This window comes from Chenopodium album, chromosome 24, assembly GCF_948465745.1.
Source record: "Chenopodium album chromosome 24, dcCheAlbu1.1, whole genome shotgun sequence".
Taxonomy (NCBI): Eukaryota; Viridiplantae; Streptophyta; class Magnoliopsida; order Caryophyllales; family Amaranthaceae; genus Chenopodium; species Chenopodium album.
In genome coordinates, this window is record NC_137857.1 from 6,247,844 (window position 1) to 6,270,998 (window position 23,155).

Below are 23,155 nucleotides of genomic sequence, written 5' to 3' on the forward strand. Positions count from 1 at the left end.
TTTCTTGGTTTGTGGGGAGTGTTTCTCTTTTTCGTGGGTCGTTTTTCTCTTTTTTCAGTCTACTTCTTTTTTTTAGTGGTATCCCACAATAAAAAGAAAATAAAAGATACTGTTGTCTTTGATTTAGGCCCTGTTCTTTTGAGCTTCTGGGTAGAGCAGAGCAGAGCAGATTTCAGCAGAGCAGAGCAAAGCAGAGCAGAGCAGATTGAAGCAGCGCAGAGCAAAGCAGAGCCGAGCCGAGCAGAGCAGATTTCATGATTATTATTATTATTATTATTATTATTATTATTATTATTATTATTATTATTATTATTATCATTATTATTATTATTACTAATATTATTATTATTATTATTACAATTATTATTACAATTATTATTATTACTACTACTACTACTACTAATACTATAATAATAATAGTAATGATTTATTATTGTTATTAAATATTAAATATTATTATAACTATAATTATTAAATTTTATTATTAAATATTAATTATTATTAATAATATTAATATTATTAAATATTAATTATATTATTATTATTAATATTATTATTATTAAATATTAATTATATTATTATAAATATTATTATTATCAAATATTAATTATATTATTATTAATATTATTATTAAATATTAATTATATATCATTATTATTAAATATTAATTATATATTATTATTATTAAATATTATTATTATTATTAAATATTAATTATTATTATTAAATATTAATTATTATTATCATTAAGTATTAATTATTTATTATTATTATTAAATATACATTATTATTATTATTATAATTCAATATTAAGTATTAATTTTAAGCAGAGCAGAGCAGAGCAGGGCAGGACAAAGCAGAGCAGATTTCAGCAGAGCAGAGCAGATTTCAGCAGAGCAAAGCAGAGCAGAGCAGCTCTAAAGAACGGGGCCTTAATTTTATTTTTTCCCTAATTTGGATGAAAAAAACAATTAGGAAGCAATTTAAGAACACTTGTGATTTACCTAATTACCCACTAAGGGCCTTTTCTCTTACGTTGAAATTCAATTCTATTCATTTCAGCTCAGTTTAAATTAGTTCAGCTCATAATTTCCTTCTCTTATAAAATATTTAGCTCAGTTCAATTCAGCTCAGTCCAATTCAACTGAGTTTATTCAATGAGAACAGGCCCTAAGTTGTTGTTGTTTTTTTTTTTTTTTTTTTTTTTTTTTTTTTTTTTTTTTTTTTTTGAGGAAACTCACTCAATAGTTAAGGGTATGTTTTGTTCAGCTTAATTTCAGTTTACTTTAACTCCAATCAGTTCAGTTTAATTCTATTCTTAATTTTCTTCTCTCATAAACGATTCATTTCAGTTTAGTTCAGTTCAGTTGTTTTCAGTAAATCGGAACACGCCCTAAGAGACGGATTACATGATATTACAATCGTAAAATGCTAAAGGTGGCAAACAAGTCAATTAGTTCAAATTCAAGTCATATCCATTAGAGTTCAATTGTGTTATGATCGGCTACAACGTATTTCGATTCAGATCAATTTTGATTTTATTGTCAATTACCTAAGGGTGATTTGATGTTCATTTAATATTACCATACATCCGAGTATGTATTAAAATCTTCACTCCACATACACATATCGTGTCCAATATCAGCAATCCAATTACCTACACACAACCTTTTTTGACGATTAGCAACTAAACAATTGAGTAAAACACATTACAAATAACATTTTTTTTTTTTTTGGCAAGTGTGAGTAATGATTTTTGGTAGTGCAAAAAGTGTGAGCTGAAAAATTCACCTAACACCAACAGAAAAATACGACCAAGCAAGTGTGACTGTGAAAACTGAGGTGGGAAATTGCTTGTATTAGACATAACAGGAAGATGAGTGAAGAGCATGGGCTGATTTCAGAAGGGCTACAATTAGTCGAGGCCTCTTTTGTTCTGTTTTGCTCTTGTCAGTCAATAGTCTCTGCTTCAGTGTATAATTTCCCCACCCAATTCTCATTTCTACTCATTTCATTTGATTTGATTTGGGCTTTCTCATCTTCTTTACTTTCTTTGTCATTTCCCATTAAGAATTATGGTTTTTGAGAAATTTTATGTGCGTTACGTTAACGTTGGAGCCCTTGGAGGGGTCTAGGTTGCACGGGGACATACACGTACAAAAACCAATATCGGAATATAGATATGGATATGGATATGGATACAAAATAGGTAGTACAAAATATGTTTTACTAGTATATTTTAGTTAAATAAACAAATGAGTCATAAAAAAAGAATGAGAATAGAAAAAAAAAAAAAAAACGAAAAAATTTAAGACTTTTGATACATATAATTAAAAGGCAGATTTTATGAAAATTTCAATAAAATGGTAAAATTTCACCTAAATTACCAATTAAAAATGAAAAAAAAAAAAATAGCATTACAGATAAACCATTAAAATGAAAAAACTAAAAACTAAAAACAAAATACTACGTATGTCAAATTAAATAATTCATAGCTAAGTATGTGTTACCCATTAAGGGTTTGTTCTCATTGACTGAACTCAGCTGAACTGAATTGAACTAAACTGGGCTGAACTGAACTGAAATGAATATTTTATAAGAGAAGGAAATTAGGAGCTGAACTGAACTGAATGGAACTAAACTGAGCTGAACTGAACTGAATTTCAACGTAAGAGAACAGGCCCTAAGTACAGGCAGAAGTGTAGTTCCTTTATGGCCTCGTGTGTTATGTGTCCAATACAATTACGCCGGCCAATTGAATTTAATTACTCGTACGCTATTACATAGACTTCATAAAATCGATTCATCATTATCGTGAATTTTAAACTAGATAGTCTATTTTAAATAACATTGAAAGAAACTCTACTCAGCTCAACTCGTGTAAGATGTTAATTCAATTAATTATGTATCACTTATTTAGTCTTTTCATCAACACTAGCTTTTCTTTAGATCATAATACCAAATCAAATGGCTTGTCACTCAAATAGGCTTGAAATAAATATATACGAATAACTATTTATATTCAAATTAAACTCATTGTGATTGAACCATAACCTCTAGGAGTTGGTAACTGATCGATATTGTACGAACTTTATCATCTTTTCAAATTTTAATATATAAGGACGTGATCAAGCTCTTTACTTGTTTAAATCTACTTATTTTGGGTTGTTGCTCACTTGCTTGTTGGTCAAGTTTTAAGGTCATTTAATATCGATTTCAGGTAGATCAATCTTAAACTTGGCACCAATAAATTTATCAATTGAGTTAGGTAGGTTAATCAAATTAGGTTTTGTTCTCTTCATTTTTGTAGAAATTTTCAATAAAATATTTTCAATCAATAAAATTTTATAACTCCAAAGGATAACAAATATAACAATAAAAATTTAAAATTAAATTTTAATCAGTTAAATGATTTTTGAACAACATGTGTTATTAATTAATTATTAAACAATGTATAAATTTTATTAAATGAAGATATATGTGTAACAAAGCTCTAATACCACACAAACTGACAAATAATTGTACCAACATTTAAAGTTTTTGAAATTGATTGGTAGACTACTTCTAAGCATTATTCTCACCTACTCTAAAGCCTAGACCATGTGAGATTTAGAGAACGTTCATTACATTATTTACATAGAGTAGTACTAATTTTTGTACCAACAATCATGTGTGACATTTGGTTAAAAAAAAATTATATAGTACTAGTACATTATTATTATTATTATTATTATTATTATTATTATTATTATTATTATTATTATTATTATTATTATTTAAAGGTATATGTTAAAAACTTAGTATGAGTTTGTGTTCATATTAATTAAAGTTCTAAAATTTGACATGTTTTTATCGCTTATGAGCTTTTGTTTCGGGCGGTTCCTATTTCAGGGTTGGGTCAGACTATGAACGCAAAGACTTACCGATGTGTGTGGTTATGCTATCGATTGGGTGTTCCATTGTTCTCTGTCTCAACACCGTGTGCTCTGCTTGTTCGAGGGTTTTTCCAGGGGATATTTTCGGTGATCATGTGGTTTCGTGTGCTGGTATCGTGGGTATTAAACATCCACATAATGTTGTTCGGGATACACTAGCTAGCTTATGTTTGCTATCGTTCAGGGATTTCAGCAAGGAAAAAGGTTGATATTGGGTTGTCTGGAGGGAATGACGAGGCCCTCAGACCTGTAGATGTATTACTTTATTCCTGGGATCGCAGTCGCGATATCTGTGTAGATTTGACAGGATCTTTTCCTTTGACACAGTCAGGGCTCTCTGACTTAATTTCGGGACGGGTTGTGGCTGATGCAGCTCATTGGAAGCGGGTTAAGTATGAAGCTCGTTGTCAGGCAATTGGATATGGTTTCATTCCCTTCTCCCTTTCTTCACTTGAGGAATTAGAGAAGGAGGTTGTTGCGTTGCTGAAGTGAGTTCAGAGGTTCTCGACGACGCAAAACATTGGAGCACGTGCTGCAACTCATATTTTTACTAGGGTAGGCTTTGTTATAGCTAGAGGAGTGGGAACCCAGATTGTATCTCGGCTTTCCACTAATTTATTGTAGGTTGTATGACTTTTGTTTTTGGGATAATAATAATAATAATAATAATAATAATAATAATAATAATAACTAGGTTAGATCCTGTGCCATGCACGGTAATTTCAATATTTATCATTGGTTTAGTACAATTAATAAAAAATAATATCAAATTGCAAAATAGGATGAAAGTTCAGTAATTACAATTTTTTTGAATCTTTAAAGAAAACAGAGGAAGAAATGCATGCACGACTAATAAAAATAACCATGGATTACATTACAAAGTTATATATAATATTACATTATTGTATTATAATTCCTCCGTTTTCTTTTACCTGCAACACACCTTTTAGACACGCAATTTTAGGAGATAATTAGTGAGGGTAAATGAGTGATTTTATCAATATAATTTTTACACGAAGATCGATTAGAATAGGGTTAAGTATCATTTGTAAAAATTATAATGAATAATTTATCCGTTTACATTACATAAATCCGATCTCAAACCACGTGCCACAAGGTTGTGTTGCAAGTAAAAAGAAACGGAGGAAGTATGACTTTGTTCCCGTCATAAAATAAATAAATATATAAATCTTTGTTGAATGTGTAAAAATGAATATACTTGCCAAATAGAAAAGAAATATTATTGTAAAGTAAGTATTAAATTAAATACTTCTCTAAGAAGCTTTGAAAAAAAAAAAAAAGACCTTTTGGAGGGAAAATTTTAACCAGGTTATGACAAATGTCATTTCTGGTTTCGCCTTTAGTATAGGTACTAGTTCTTTGCCCGAGCAACGCTCGGATATTCACAGGAATAAAATTATATTTATATATTATTATAAATTTGTATTCGTTTATAGATTGTGTATAAATTAAATATTTTATTTATTTAAATTTGTTGTTATTATTCTATTATATAGGCTATGTATTAATTTTTTTTGAAAAAGGTTGTTTATGTTTTATTTTTTTTCATCAATTATCTTTTTATTTTCTAAGAAAAATAATTTGAAAAAAATTAAAAAGTTTTTGGAGGAAAATTTTTTAATGTAAACGTGACACGTGTAATTCTAGAATATTCCTGGTAATTACTTTAGTATATAGTATTGATATTGATAATAATAATAACAATAATAATAATAATAATAATAATAATAATAAAGGTTATAACAACTTTTCTTCCAATACTTTTGAGTTTTGAATTTTGATGCAATGATACACATGACTTTTGTCGAGTTCAAGGTCTCAACTAAAGTACATGCTTAAACCTATGGTCTATTGTAAAGATTTCCATTAATCCATGTCCCATATGAAACTTTAATTTTTTTTCCCTTTAACGATTTTGCCACATTTTTATACACATATCAAAGTAAAAGCAAAGGGTTTTTTCAACTACATCAACGTTCATCCATTCTTTACATCAGTCATTATTCTTTAGGATTGAATACATATGAATTGAATTAAATTTAAATTACTAAAAATTTATAAGATCGGGCAATTATACACTCATGTAATTCAAACTTTGTCCCATTATCTTATCTACACTTAATAAGCTCTCGACAAGAGAAATTTACAAGTTTCTGCATACATTATATTGGGTATCAAGTGAAGTTCCAAAACAAATTTATTCACAATAGAAGTAGTGCAAAACCCTACTTAAGTATTTCGAGCTAAACTAATATAAACATGTTGACTTAAACTTATCAATACGAACATACTCGTATTAGTCGTATATACAAGTATAAAACTATTAGCCACGCCATTCAAACTAGCCAAACAAAACTAAGGGCCTGTTTTTTTGAGCTTATTTTCAGTTCAGTTCAGCTCCAATAAGTCCAATTCAGTCCTTATCTTAATTTCCTTCACTTAGAAAATATTCAGTTTAGCTCCAATCAATTCAGTTCAGTCAACCAGAACAAGCCTTAACTAATAACCATCACTTGGTTTCCTAACAACACTCAAAAGTTCCAAGATTTGTAAGATTTCCTTTCAAGTGAGGACACGCATGAAGGATGAAGCATATCTTATACTCTTATAATCTTATTATGTTCCTAGGAATTGGCACAAGTTAAAGGGGCGTTTAATCCAAAATCCGACCGTGCAAATCTTGTTGTATACCTAACATACGTTAAGGGGGACCTTGGAATGCGTGATTATATTGTACTCTTACCACCTCCACACTTGGTGCCCTTATTTAACTTCTGTAAAGCTATAAAGTTTACACTCAAAGATGGAAAAAAAGAAGGGAACCCAAATTACAAAAGAACCCCAAAAGTTAAAGGACATAACCCCATTACCCCAATACGATTATGAATGAATACTTTCATACTTTGTACTTTGTAGTGCTAAATTAAAGTTAAAGCTCATTGACTCCTGCCTTCCCTTTTCCTTTCTCAGCCGAAAGCACTCCCATCCATAAAAATTACATTATATAAATAATTTTGTAAAAAATAATTTGATAATAAATTAGTACTCCTTATAAGAAAAATGATAAATGCGGAGATTAAAAATTAAATTAAAGATTGTGAATTATACATTAACCATTAATATATATAATTTTGTTATAAAATTGATAGCCAGATAATTAAACTCATGAATCTCATAAAACCAAATGACAATTAGACGTTTTAAAAAAAAAAAAAAAAAAAGAAAAAAAAAGACAATTAGAGTAGTTAGAATTTAATATACGAATGAAGAATAGCTTAGATATAAGAAGCAATCTTAACGATATACGAAGCATTAACAACTTGTTTTGCTTTAGATATATACCAGAACAAATATACTACGTAATTCATTTTGCAGAGAGTGAGGGATTTTGAGATCGATTCTCATCACCTGAAAAAAACATAATTCATTTTGCAATACATACATTTAGGTTTTGTTAAGTACAAAGTTATATAAAAGCTAAAATTAAATTTTTTTTGATATGATACACATGTGGATATAAGCTGGACTCGCCTATCAAGTTTAAGTTGTATATATGATGAAAAATCCCGTATAAATTCTTCATTCAACTTTTTAATCCCCATCCATTCCCTTAGAGCTTTATTTAGACAATTTTAGACTTGAACTCGAATCTCAACCCTAGATTGGAGCATACCAAATAATTTAGCTATTCAAGTGTCATACATTCACAACTATTGAGGAACAAAAAAAGCACCATAGCATTATCTTTTCCACCCATTATCTTAATAGTGCAATAGATACAAAAACAAATTGCAATTTTATGGAATACCTTTAAATTCTTAACTCTTAATCATTTGTTTGTACAGTTAACACATTACAAATAAAATAAAGGACATATTTCAAAAAAAATAAAAATAAAGGACAATGTCTAAACTTTAGAGACACTAGGAACTAGCTAGGATGAAAGTCTAAATTGATTGATTGCCTAATATCCTAAATTCCTTAGTAATTGACTAGAATAATCGTAAAGTTTGTCACTCAAATAAATATTTAAGAAAGAATCAAACTTATTCTGCACTATGCATGCACTAAATTGAGTATCCAAAATTTTTAATAATAGTGCACGATATTGCATGCTTAATTTCTTACATTGATAATTAGGTTGACCACAAGAATAGAACAAATTCTAGATACGTTGATATATTAAAGAAAATACTATAATATAAGTTGACTTTTATTTGATACGAATCACTCCATGCAAATTCCTTACCTAAACTACTTTTTTTTTGACTTTTTATTGATCCTATAATCCTCTTTTAATGATCATTGAATTAGGTTTATGGTTCTTTCAAATCGATATAATTTTTTTTGAATATCTTTTGTTTGACCAAACAAAAGGTTTTGTGTGAGACCGGACTCATGTGAGACCGGGCTCAATAACAAAAGTCCAATAAAGGGGCGCGGGCTAACTAAACCCGATCGCGAGGCCCGCAACACCAAAAACATGATAGTGGACTCACGTGAGTCCGTCTCACCCAAAACTTTACCTTGACCAAATGTGGTATATAATCTGTTATGATCAAAGCTTGTATAGTCTGTTCTGCTTTGGTCTAATTTCATGTTTGTTAAGCACTTAAGCTGGTCTAAGAAAATAAATGTTGATCGTAATTTTACACTAGCTAGTTTAAAGAAAAAAACTTACAAAGTGATGAGATCTTGTTAATTTCCTTTTCCAATGTACTTTTTTTTCCTTCAAATATTTAGGTTTTATAATGTTTATTATGTAGTAAAAAATAAAAAAAATAAAAAGTTTGATAAAATAATAAATTTATGGAATGAAGGGAAGATGAGGTGGAACAAATAATTCTTAATTTAAATGGGAGAATGTAACTCATTTTAAGGGCATGCTTGGATTGGGGGTAATACATTAAGGGGGTAATAAAAGTCAAACTTGAATAAACAAAGTAATTAGAGGGGTTGTTGTAGGAGACATGGTGCTTACAAATGAAATAAGCTAGTTGTGCCATGAGGAAAAGAGAGAGATGGAGGAATTATTACTCTCATAATGAGGGTAATAGTTACCCACCCTCCCCCTAGTGTAACTATTACCCCCAAAATGAGGGTATTGATTCCTCTTTCTTCACCTCACCATACCATTACTATATAATCTTCTTACAATCACACCATCACTATCTCTTTCTTCCCTATTTTCACATTCATTTTGCTTAGTTTGACTTTTATTACCCCTTTAACGTATTACCCTCAATCCAAGCATGCCCTAAGTTGCACAAAGTTGGAGCTAAAGGTGGTGGGTGATCCGATGAAAACCACAAAGTCGTTGTTACTCAGTTTATTGATAATCCTACAATTAATACTTCCTCCGTTATTGAAAGACAAAAAGAAGGTTACGTTTGGTGATTTTACACGGTTATTAAGAAAAATAAGATAGTGGAAACCAATTATTAATATATTTTTTTAAGGGAAATCAATTATTAAATTTAACTGCAATAATTATTACTAGTTTTATACAAGTTCCTTAGCTAGATGTCCTTGTTAAATTTTTAGTAGCAAATAATTGAAAAGAACAGACATATAGAGTAGGTAATTATGAAATGATTAGTACATAAAATAAATAAAGAATGATTTAAAATCTCAAATTATATATCATGTTGAATCACAAAATTTTGAAATTATATATATTAAGGGCCTATTCACATTTACTTAATTTCAATTCAGTCCAGCTCCAAGCAGTTCAGTTCACTTCAGCTTCAATCAGTTCAGTTCAGTTCAGCTCCTAATTTCCCTCTCTCATAAAATATTCATTTCAGCTCAGTTCAGTTCAGTTCAGCTCCAATCAGTTCAGTTCAATTCAATTCAGCTCAGTTCAGTAAATGTGAACAGGCCCTAAGGCATGTTTTTCCCACCTTTTTTTTTTTTTTTTTTTTTTTTTTTTTTTTTTTTTTTTTTTTTTTTGAGTTTTAGGTAGTTATTTTACTTAATCCCCCCTATAAGTTTTAGCTACTAGTTAGATGCCATACAATTTAAGTCCTAAAACGAGCTAACTTAGCTTGTCCTTGGCATTTTTTCTTGTTATGTTTTGAAGAAAAATACTCCTAAGTCCTACTGTATGTATTATAAGTACATTTATTTGTTTGTTTCATCATTTGGAAGCTTCCATATTATTTGTCACAACTCACAAGGCTCTTGGCTTAGATTTGGTTTGTGATTCCTTTCACCTGAATTTGAAAATTATAGTATTAAAAATGGATTAATGCCTTCCACTAAGCATGCATTAAAGCTAAACCAGATTTGACTGATAATATATTACGTGACAAATAACTTTATTTTATACAGTATTTTGTGTAATATGCTACAGTACCTTATACAATTAACTTTAATTATTAGCATTATTGCGCCAGTGTATAGTTTGTTTTTAGTCTTTTCAGACAGTCCATTCATATTCAGCAAAAATATGCCTACAAATTTAAAAGAACATAATAAATCTACCACAAACTCCGTCAGTGGGTTTCCCGCTGCCAATTCCAAGCCTAGATAAAGAAGGAGGGTTACGGTAGGCCAGTAACAGTAGCCAGTGTAAAACTTTGCCTCATCACTTGACATGAGTAACATACAATAATCAAGAGTAGTACTAGGATTAACCTCTTGAAAAATCCTCATGTTGGTTCATGTAGCCGACTTCATTTATGGGATTAAAAAGTTCAAGAACAAGAAAAGGAAGATAATAAATCTACCATGAGAACAAAGTAAGGGAGGGAACAATTATCTTATTTTGGTCCATAATATATGCCTAAAGTTAGGAACACATATATTGCGCAACAAATGAATAACACTATGAAAAAATTTTATAGGATGATTTGATTTAAGTTCTAGCATATCATTCCTTTCTTTGTTCGGCCAAACTACTTTATTTTGTAAAATTCTTGTATATGCGTGTTGTTACCTCTCGTTGACATTCTCAATTATTTAGCTAAAAGAATATTGCAAGTTTCCAACTTGCACTACAATGGAGAATAAAAATAACAAATGGTAAGAGAATATATTATCTCAAAAGAGATTATCTCTCTCAATTTAGGATTACTACGATGGCATTACCTTGATCTCTTATAATTTAGGATACATACGGCTTTTCAAATTTTCCTTTACGATGGTCATGGTATCTATTTTCCTCTATCACTTCATATTAAGGACCCGAATCCATTATTTTAACCCTATCCTTTTCAATCATAGTTGTATGTTGTATCATATTCTTTGTTAGTTTATACGATGATAATAGTACGTGTGAATGTGTGAATGTGTGATTAGTGATTTAGGTATAAAGTACTCCGTATAACTCGTGACTCAAATATTATGTGGATTTGGCCCAAACATTTTGTAAATTATAATCCATTATTCTGACCTACACTTTACCGTTAATCTATTTTCTCTGGATAAATAAGGAGGTAGCCACTTTCTTTAAGACTGGCTTTCATCTTTTGTTTTTTTAGTTGATGGGCTGGACTACTTTGGAATTTTTGTTGGAATCTATCTTTATTGGGCCTTCATTGTGTCAAATATTTGTATTTATACTCTAGAAAGTCCGTATTATTATACTTTGAAGACTATAGTATATTCATAGTCTCTCTTTCTTGAAATCTTTTTGTGAGATAAAAAAAAAAAAAAAAATTCGCATTATTTTGGAAACAATAATACATTGTGTCAAATACTGGCCGATGGCGGTATTGGTTTAAAAAATGGCGTGAACTTCATTACTACATTGCAAACCATAATACATGGGCTTTGAAATTTCATCATACACTTGAAAATAATTGTAACAAACATTGGGAATTACAGTAATTACTAGCTTAGAAACATTATCCACCATATTGATCAATATGAGTTTTAATCTGTTTAGCCAATTTTAATTGAAAAAAATGAGTTTTTATATCATCCTTCCAATCCATACATCTGTAGATGTTGTCAAGTTCGTTCAAGTTACATCCTTGGCCTAGCAAGCACCACATCCCCGTTACCCATGTCCGAACTCGATCCTGACCTAGTCCATGTCTCCTTGAATTGTTCCTCCGTAACCCCTGTCATATCAACACCCACATAGAGAGACAAAAACTCGTTAGCACTAAAAAAATAAATAAATACTGTTAGAGATATGAGATATCAGAAAATATATGTGTGATTCGAATTCAAAGTTACATTGAAAATTAAAAGAAAGTAGGGAGAGTATGTTGTGACCTTTGCCCATGGCCGCGGTTGAGGTAATACCACCCTGAACAGTCCTTAACACACGATCGTAGTAATTAGCACCCGACCATTTTTGATGTGCAAGAGTATCAACTTCATTAGTTCTTTCCTCCCTTTGAATCCTTTCGACATAAGCTAGCATACCCCTCTTAGCATAGTCTTTAGCAAAAGTGTCAATGACTAAAGCATCAGCATGAAAACCAGCAAGAGTAATGAACTGCCAACAAAACCCGAGTTTAGCAATCTTAGGGATAAAGTCCATCATTTGCTGATCATTCATACCAGATGCATCCCAATTGAATGAAGGCGAGAGATTATAGGCCAACATTATTTCAGGCTGCCTCGACTTCACCCCATTGGCGAATTTAGTACACTCGAGGAGGTCAGGGCCCGAGGTCTCCATCCAGATTAAGTCTGTATGAGGAGCAAATGCCCATCCACGCAAAATGGCTGCATCGACGGAGCCCTTAAACCTGTAGAACCCTTCCCTAGTCCTTGGCAAGTCCCAGTCCCAAAACAAGTTTTCGAGGCCTAATTTTGATGCAATCTCTCTAGCTTCTTCATTGGACAAACATTTATCAAAGCTTGAGTGATTCTTCCACTCGTTAAGTCTCATATTCTTCTCCTTTTCATCTATTCCATTCAGTCCCTTGATTGCATCACTTACACATTCAGAGAAAGTCTTTAGTTGTGCTTTTGCTAGCCACTCGTCTTCTAGGGCTTGCAGCTCAGGCCCTGACTTACCTGTAGTGGCGAATTTAGCATTTTAAATTTAAGGTATCAATAAATTTTAAAAGTGTCAAATTACACCCAAATTTTCTTGCTTACCTGAATTGGTGGCCTCAAAGAGGATAGTAGCAAGGCCTTTACCACGAAGAGCCGGGTTAGTAGCCCCCAAGATGAACTGGTGGTCGCGAGTATCAATATTAGACTGAATTAATGAAGCTGCCACAGAATCAGTCCTAGCCACCAAGACAGTTTCAGTCCCCATCACATCAAATTGTAGCCTAGCAGCCACGAGCCGGTTGATGTGTTCACTAACCGGTACCAAAACCTTCCCACCCATATGACCACACTTCTTAGTCACTGAAGACTGATCCTCAATATGAACTCCAGCAGCCCCACGCTCCACGAAAAGCTTACACAGCTTAACAGTAGCAGTAGCACCACCAAAGCCAGTATCCCCATCAGCAATAATTGGCTTAAGGTAATCAATATAAGGCGTTCGAGCCCTCTCCTCGCGAGGCAGGCTCATTCGAGCCTCCCTTTGCTTTCGATCATGGTATTGTTGTGCAAAGAAGAGGTGTTCCACCTTATTGGGGACGGTATCATAGGGGTAGTCAGCAAGGTCAGGGCCGGGTTCGTTCGTGGAAGTATGTGTAGACGAGCACTGCCACCCCGACACATAAATCGTGTCGAGGTGCTTTGCCATCATGGTGACTTGGACAGGGTCCAATGCACCAAAGGTCCTAGAGGCAGTACCATTAGCTTGGTGGCTCTTAAGGGTGCGCCATAACTTCTTGGCTAGGTCGTTCGAGGCGTAGTTTTGCCTGAGGGTGCCTCGAAGAGAGACGATGTCTCGGGCCGAGTATGGACGATGAGTTAGCTTGAAACGATCAGTGTTCCACCATGCTTGCACCTCTGCTACCTCTGCTTCGAATCGAACTTCTTCCTCCGTTATCTATATTCATTTCAAATATGTAACACAACATGAATAATAACTATTTTGTAACTTATCTTAATAATTTAACCAGTAATTTTAATAAATGGTAGTCACTGTTATATATATACAGTCCAAAAATGATCAAATTACTCTTAACAAAAAGGACTTAGCATAAATGTTGAACCAAATATAATAATTACAGAGATTATTTTAGATGAAATGCACGAAATAACATTAGAATTAGATATTGAATTAATCTTTGACTAGCATATATATAGCTGATTATCTTCATATGAATGAAGAATGTTGTTCTGAAACAATATTTGCAGAGAACAATAACTAATTGTACTTTGGCAGAACCGCAGAATTAATTATTACTCGTAAGAATAGGATTTTAGTGTACAAAAAATTAAAATAGAATGGGAATTATTCTATAATCCGTACATAAATTGGTAAGTAAAGCCTTATGTCAATTCTTATGGAGTAGAGGTGATCAACATTGATCCGACCCACTAGCCCGGTCCGAAATAGGACGGGTTTAGACAAGCTTAAAAATGCATTTTTTAGTAAAAAGTCCAAACCCGGCCCGAAAGCCCGTCTTGATCTGACAAGCTCGCTATTTTTTAACGGGTTTGGGCACGAGAAATTGTGTTAAGGCCCGACCGGCCCGATTTTTGATCACCTCTATTATGGAGTTATTATATTCTAATTAATGGTATAGTATATTTTTATTCTTTTTGAAAAAAAAAAGGAAAAATTGGCCGCAACAACACCAACTATGACAAAGGTGCGTGTAGCAGCACAACCTTTCAAGGGTGCACTCAACATCACAAACTATGCACTTGGGTGCACATAACAACATAAATGACATTGGCAAAATGTAGATTTCTTCTAAAAGTGAAATCTTAAATATTTTTAATGCCTTTTTGTTTAAAAATATTTTTGATTAATTTCATTCTACTTAATTTTCCATTTTCCATCACATGTAATTAAATAACCATTAAATTGAATTATTTCAAAAAGTTTTCGCCATTATTTTCTATCGTTTGTTTCTTCAATTACTTTTTTTACATCTCATGTGATGATTGGCTTAGTTTCCTCTTCCATTATAATTAATTTTTTCCCTTTAAATTAATTCTCTCTTAACCTCCACAATTTAAGTGTTGTACATCAAAAACAAAAAAATCAATTTGACATATCCTAAAATCCAACTCTAAAATTATTTTTTGAATTAAGTATTTGAAATCACTTTGTGGGTTTTGATATTAGTATTTAGAAAGTTACCTATGTATCCTGAAATCTTGTAGAATAAAGGTATTTAAATGATTTTATTTTTTATTTTTTATTTTTTATTTTATTTATCAATTTAGTATTTAACTAGGTGGAAAGGGATAGGAAACTAAGTCAATCATGTGAGATCGATATTAGAAATAGTAAGTGGAGAAGCGAACAAAGGAAAATAATAGCACCATTTGATTTTAATGGACCTTATGTTACACGCACCTTTATCATAGTTGGTGTTGTTGCGGCCAATTTTTCCAAAAAAAAAAAAATTTAAGCATTCCTAATGTTAGGCAATTTGCTGTAAAAAGACACCATTTGATTTTAATGGACCTTATGACCTTTTTACCTCGGTAAGAGTTAGTGTCACGTGTACACATACGTGATTTTTATTGAGTTTTAAATGAGATTTGTTTTTGTGGTTATCTACAAGGAGCTAAAATGTAATGAAATAATTACGAAAAAAACATGTTTGGGAATGAAGTTGCACTACTATGGACATTATCTTGAAATTTCATTGATTGCATTATTAAAACATGAATTTAGTTTCAATATCACAATTCATCTATACCTAATTTTTTAAAAAGGACCATTATAAAGGTGTTAGAATGAAGCCAAAAAGGATTATATATGGTTTTTAATAGAACGAGAAGGATGAGTATTTTTTGATAATACCGTGGTCAAACCGCTTTTTCTGGGCGTTTTGACCATGGTCAAACCGCTTTTCCTGGGCGTTTTGACCATGGTCAAACCGCTTTTCCTGGGCGTTTTGACCATGGTCAAACCGGTTTTCTAGGGCGGTTTTGTATTTTTTTTTTTAAAAAACTCTTTGCTTTAATTACTATTATTATTATTATTATTATTATTATTATTACTATTATTATTATTATTATTTCTATTATTATTATTATTATTATTACTATTATTATTATTACTATTATTATTATTATTTCTAATATTTTTATTATTATTATTTCTATTATTATTGTTATTATTTCTACTACTATTATTGTTATTTTTATGATAAGTAGAATTAAGTTGTGATCATTGTTGTGATTATTATGTTTTTTATTTCCATTATTATCATGGTTATTATGCTAAATTTCATGTTATTTCTTTGTTTAGGCGTCATTGCCGGATTATGGGGGTGATGGAGTTGACTACAGTGCAGTCTTTATAACGTCAACGATGTTCCCAACTTTTGAAGAGGCCTTTGAATGGGCTCAAAACATCTCTATTGGTAGCGGCTTTTTCCTTACAAAGTCTTCATATAAGACACAACGAGATGGTCGGCCGGTCAAGTATCTGAAGTGCGATCGTGCCCATAGAAATACAGCCGAAGACAGGGATATGGAGAATGTTGTACGAAAAAACACAAAAAGAAAGGGTATCAAATGTCCTTTTCGGATGAAGATCACATGTGTGGTAGATGATCTTGGGTGGCAAATAATTCCTGTATCTGGTTTGCATGGCATGCACAACCACCCTATGATGGTTTATCGAGAGGGTCATAGACAAGTGAGTGGTTTAAGTCCGGCTGCGAAGCAATTGGTTCGACAAATGAGTTCAGCATGTGCAAAACCTAGTAACATAATGGCAGCTGTGAAAGATGCGTATCCCAATGAGAACCCTAACATGAGGCACATCTATAATTTCAGAAGTCGTTTAAGGGTTGATGATAGTGAAGGGAGAGATGTCGTAAACCAGTTTCTTCACTTGGCCAACGAGCACAAGTACGTTAGTTGGGTAGCTGCTGACCCCGATACACGTGTTGTCACCCATGCCTTTATGGCACATCCAGAGATGGCGAATATGTTGCGGACTTATCCACATGTCATAGGGATGGATTCCACATACAAGACAAACAGGTACAACATGGCGTTCTTCGAGATTGTTGGGGTCACACCGACAAACCAAAACTTTTTGATCGGGTATGCTTTAATGAAGACAGAGTCTTATGAGAGTTACAAGTGGGTGTTGGAGAAATTGAAGCTGTATATGGGTTTTGAAGTGACTCCTACTGCGATTCTAACTGATCGAGAGTTGGGACTGTTGAAGGCGGTGAAAGAGGTATTCCCAGACACAGCTCACTTGTTATGTAGATGGCATATCAACAAAGATGTGTTGGCCAAGGTATATCATTTGTGTAAGAAAGATATGGTGTTAGCTGAGAAATTTAGAAATGGGAGGTGGTCAAAACTCATGAATGCAACAACTGAGGCTGAGTATGAATTTGAGTTGCGTCAAATGAGGGATACTTGGGGAAGATCATGGCGTACCGTTGTGGATTATGTGGAAAAAACTTGGCTTGTACACAAGGAGAAGTTTATCCTGGCATGGACGAATCAGGTGTTGCACTTTGGCAACGTTAACACGTGTAGGGTGGAGAGCCAACATTCTGTGCTTAAACAATGGCTCGGTAGTTCCAGAGGGTCGTTGGATTCAATATTCAGTCGTGTGCACCGCGCCACAGAGGGTCTGCTTATTGGAATTCGTCATCATTTGGAGGACTCCAGACGACGAATTGGAGTGGAGTATAGGGGCATGCCGTTGCACAATCTCAGTGGCCATATGTCCTTCCACGGTCTCAAAATTCTGAAGCATGAGGTGACCAGGATGAGAGAGTTATCTGATGATGTGTACGAGCGATGTGGTTGTGCGTTGTTGATGACACACGGCCTACCATGTGCTTGTACCATATATACCTCGATTCAGGGTGGCACAGGTTTATATTTGGATCAGGTCCATCCTTTTTGGAAGACTCTCGTCATTGGGGATGGTGTAGGCATTCATACTTTTGCTGATGAGTCGGAACAGGACACTGCACAATTTAGATCCCTAGTTGATGAGGTTCTACAACGCGACCCCGGTTTTGTGCGGAGTGTGAACCGAGTGTTGTTTGCGGAGCTTCACCCTGAAGAAGGAGATTACGAAGAATCTGAGATAAACGAGACAACCAGGGGTCGACCACAAGGCCGGCAGTGGTCTTCGTCTACTAGACGGGATGCAAGTGGGTTCGAGCACATTCCGAGCAGTCGTAGTCGTGGTCGTGGTCGTGGGCGAAGTCGTGGTAGAAGCAGGGGTCGTTCTACATCCAGCTCCGGTCGTGGAATATCAAATGAATCTGTAAACATGAGGACGCCACCTGGTATAAATTGTTATTATTATTAATATTTTTGTACATTACGTAATGAATGGCGAATTGTAATTAATGCGTTGATGATGTATTTACAGGTAATCAGATGAACATCGACGAGTTTTTGTACGTCGATTGGTTTCCAAATGTCATGTTGCCGTATTTGGAAGGATGGGTAGACCCTATCGGTGATGGCAACTGCGGATTTCGTTGTGTTGCAGAATTCTTTTGGGGTAACCAGGAGGAATGGATATTGGCCAGGACTGTGATTGCGAATGAGATAACCAGGCATCCTAACGTCTACTCTCACATTTACGGTGATCAATTGGAAAATGAGGTTCGTCGTATCACGTGGACTGGTGGTAGGTGCACAGGCGACCATTGGATGGCAGTGTTTCAAGACTTGTTCCCGATCGCAAATCTGTTCAACGCTGTCATTATGCTATTCGGTACAGGCATTGATGGTGTAGGTGTGTATCCATGCATCACTGTGTTACCGTGGAGTGCCCCGTCCACTTCCACGGGCCCGAGTAGCGAGCTTGCACTACTAACGGTGGGGAACTATCACTACGTGCGGTTGCAAATGTCTCCTAATTTCCCTGTTCCCCCAATAGCCGGATTTTGGTATGACGTTCGTGAATTTAGCGTCCAAGATTGGGACCAACGATATGCAAGTAGGATAGCAACATGGCATAATATTACACATTTAATAAAACAATAACCATACCTCAGCATCAGTCATCTGATCAAGTCGGGCCCGAAATGATGCGAGTCGGTGCTCATCCCTGGACTGTGCTCTAGTATCCCACATCGAGGCACGAGCCTCACCAGGCTGTACCACCAAAGCTCCCTGACATGGCCGAAAGGATGAGAAGTACTCATATATCCATGCCTGGAGAAGCGTGAGACAACCACCAATGGCCTTACACTCAACACGGGAGGCGATACCCAACTGACGATAAAGGAAAGCAAGTGCAGCTGACCCCCAAGAGTAACGGTCAAGATCGTCAGTAGACTTCTTCAACTCCAAAATGCAGGAGGGAAGAAGGCGGTTACCACTCTTGTCAACGAATAAGGTGCTACCGAAGAGTGTAACAAAGAAAGCCATGAACTGAACGTCGGGAACCCGATCCAACAACTTGCACCGCTCATAAATGGTAGTCACCGCAACAGCACCGTTTTCCCAAACTGCTCTTGGTTTCACCAACAGCTCATCCCTACTCAACCCCAGCAACTCCTGAAAATCAGCCTGAAGAGACGCACTGTCGCTGACCATGTCCACCAAGTCCCCGTCAACGGGGATCCCAAGAATGTAAGCGACGTCGTGTAGCATGATGGTCATCTCACCAAAAGGGAGGTGAAAAGTGTTCGTATCCGGCTGCCACCGTTCAACGAACGCAGAGATCAGAGGCCAATCAATGTGGGAATGCATGATAGACGGCAAGTGTCGTAGTCCAGTGACACTAACGCGCTCACGTAAATCAGCACTCAACTCTGTCTCCCACTCCTGCAGCGACTTGCACCACTGAATCCTACTGTGGCACCTCAACGGCTCACGATCCTGTCCGACCCAAATACGTGACGCAATATGAGCCGCGTAGCTGGGAATAAGACTCCCATCAACTGGACCCCCCGGCATCGCCTCCTGAACAAGCCAAGTAGTATCCGCGTCTCGAGCAGCACGAGACCTACGAGTACGGCCAGTGCTCGTACTCGCACTACTAGAAGCCACAAACCTCCCTCCTCTACCTTGCATGACGAAAACCCCTGATGGCGCCTCCTCGTGCTCGCCTCCTGCGGAAGTCGAGGCATCCTCCATGTAGTCATGATCAGGATCATAATCGTACATGTCATCATCCGCCGCTCGAGAAGCTGCCCTCTCCCTCCTAACAGAAGCATCAACACCTCGAGATCGTGTATGTCGAGGACCTGATCCTTCGACATGTGTGAACTCGATGTTTAACCTCCTCATGTTTCGTGGCTGTCATTTAATTAATAAATGTAATTGGTATACGATTCAATAAATTTAATATATATAGAAATATAAATGCAATTACTTTTTTTTATCTAATTTCCTAAATATAATGCTATTAATATATAAACTAAAATTTACCAAATATATTAATTAAACTCAACGTAAAATATAAAACTATACTAGTTGATTATCTAAACATACACCTAATTATTTTAAAATTCAAATACACAAATACATTATTTTATTTCTAAACATAAATTTAATAAAGCTACACATATAAAAAAACAAACATATACAATATCATTTTTTTCCTAAACATATAATTAATAAAGCTAAACATATACGAACATATTATTTAATTTCTTATACATAAAACGTGAACTTAAATTAAACAAATATATATAATTAATATTTTTTTAAATTATACATAAAACGTGAACTTCAAATAAATATTTTTTTTTTACTAAACAAATATTAAAATTAATCTAAACAATTAATAAACAAATATATTATTAGTATAAATTTAAATTAAAAAAAAATAATAATTTAAATTCCAGTGCTCAAACCGCTCAAGATATCCGGTTTGACCATGGTCAAACCGCCCAGTGAAAACGGTTGACCGTGGCCAAACCGGATATCCTGGGCGGTTTGACCATGGTCAAAACGCCCATGAAATCCGTTTCGACCACGGTCAAACCGCCCAGGGAATCCGGTTTGGCCAAGGTCAACCGTTTTCACTGGGCGGTTTGACCATGGTCAAACCGGATATCTTGAGCGGTTTGACCATGGGTAAACCGCCTATTTTGGGCGATTCGGTCAAGCGTTAAAAAAAAACCGAACCTGCTCCTCCGGCACGCCGTCTTCCTCCCTCGACCGTCCGACGTTCTTCGTCCTCGGCATCTTGGCGGTTCACCGGTGGTGTTTTTGGGTGCTTGTGGTGGTGGTGGTAAGGGGGTTGGGTGTTGGTGAAAGTGGTGGTGGTTTTTTGTTTTTTTTGGTTTGAAGGGAGTTGAAGAGAATGGTTTAGGGTAGAGTGGTTCAAGGGTAGAGTGGTAATTTCGTTGTAATTTTGCGGGCGTTTTGAGTAATTTGCGGGCGTCAAATAGCAGTTCACAAATTTAATTATTTGAAGTAAGTATTTTACAAATTAAGGTATTTGAAAAAAAAAATTATACTGTAAATAACAATTTAAAAATACTAAAAAATGTAAATAGTCACCTAATTTAATTTTTTCATCGATTTGCATGTTTAAAAATATTTTGTTAAGGTTTTAGGGGTTAAATTATCTCTTAAAAATCTAAACCGAGCTCGTAATTGACAAAAGATTAACGTAAGTGCCTCGTTTTTATGGATAGTTGCATATAAATCAATACGAGTACATTCTTTTATAAGCAAAATGAGACACTTACATTATTTTTTTGTCAATTATGAACTCAATTCGAATCCATTAGGACTAAAATAACCCCTAAAATCTTGACGGAAAATTTTTTACACGTAAATCAATGAAAAAATTAAATTGGGTGGCAATTTGCAAATTTCCTTTATATTCTATTGTTTTTTTTTTTTTAATAATTAACACGTACTCGTAAAAGTGATAAGATTTTTCTTTTTATTGAGCAAAATAAAGATATTTACGAGTATTATTTCTGTACATGAATTATATTAACCTTAATAACCTGTATGATCATAATATGTTGTATGATAAATTTCTCTGAATTATAAAGGGTCAAGAGTTATTTGACATCATCCATTATGCACAAATCTTTTTCTAACTTTCCATCGTCACTACCTTGATAACACTTATATATTCATGTTTATTTTTTTCCCACCATATTTCAAGGGTTTACGTTTATAATATAACAAAATTTCTTGCCTCATGGTTGTTACTTGTTGGTTTCACATTAATAATTCTAGCATAATATATGGAGTAGATTTTAATTCTTATGTTGAAATTTAAAGGTTTTGATGATGATAAACACAAAGAGTAAACTTCATCTAATAAGTACTTTCTAAGTGTTGGAATTAGAACAGGTTTATAGGCTTTGGAAGTGAGAAACCTATCTATGAAGACTCAAGGAAATTCAGAGGAAAGATTAAGGAAGTAGAAGAAGAGTTCCACTCTGGAACTAACTGAGTTCCTTAACTGGAACATGAAGACTAATGTGTGGTTGGTGCACCAAGAAAGAACATTAGGTATATTTAAAAGAACATGGGCGAAAAAAAAACATTACAGATTTTTATAAAGAACGCGAGCATAATATGTTTTTAAAGTTTGATTATTATGTTCTTTGAGTTTGAACTATATGTTCTTTACATAATACAATATGATCTTTATGTATGTACATACATTTATAAAATAAAATAAAAAAATATCAATCACCCGAGTAACCAGCAGGAAAAAGAACATGATCTTTAATGTACTATCATGTTCTTTTTGTAAAGACTTTATGTTCTTTGGCTAAAGGTGATCAAAGTTAAACCAACCCAACCCGATTTTGGATGGATTTTGGGTAGAATTTTTTCGCCCCCCAAATCGGGTCAGACCCGACCCATAATATAAATTTAATTTTTTGGGCGGGTTTGGGATGCATTTTTATGCATTTTAGTTGATATTTTTTACTCAACCCGAAAAGTCCGCACGACCGGACCATTTTGGGCGGGTTTGGGCACAAAAACTTCAGCCCAAAACTTGGCTCGACCTGAAAAGTGAGTTGTTTTTTAAACCTTGGCCCGACCCGCCCAATGATCACCTCTATCTTTGTCAAACACAAACTTGTTCTTTTTTTTTTATCAAATATAATGTTCCTTTTCAGTCACGTTCAACCACCCGAGTAACCATGAAACATAACGTTCTTTTGTAAAAAATTTATGTTCTTGTCAAACACAAACATGTTCTTTTTCAAACACTA

At 34.1% G+C, this 23,155-nt stretch overlaps 2 protein-coding genes across 2 annotated transcripts; one reads left to right on the forward strand and one right to left on the reverse strand.

The window, feature by feature from the left end:
* Nucleotides 1–11,912: 11,912 nt before the first annotated feature.
* Nucleotides 11,913–15,366, reverse strand: LOC145610457 (isocitrate lyase-like). Its single transcript, XM_081665799.1, has 4 exons — nt 15,358–15,366; nt 13,020–13,872; nt 12,183–12,935; nt 11,913–12,025 (listed from the first exon to the last, which is right to left on the reverse strand). Exons 1-4 carry the CDS (start codon nt 15,364–15,366, stop codon nt 11,928–11,930), a joined length of 1,713 nt encoding a protein of 570 aa, XP_081521925.1. The 3' UTR covers nt 11,913–11,927.
* A 957-nt stretch (nt 15,367–16,323) lies between these two features.
* Nucleotides 16,324–18,954, forward strand: LOC145610458 (PKS-NRPS hybrid synthetase cheA-like). The gene is made up of 3 exons (XM_081665800.1): nt 16,324–18,283; nt 18,370–18,824; nt 18,886–18,954. Exons 1-3 carry the CDS (start codon nt 16,324–16,326, stop codon nt 18,952–18,954), a joined length of 2,484 nt encoding a protein of 827 aa, XP_081521926.1.
* The last annotated feature ends 4,201 nt before the right edge of the window (nt 18,955–23,155 follow it).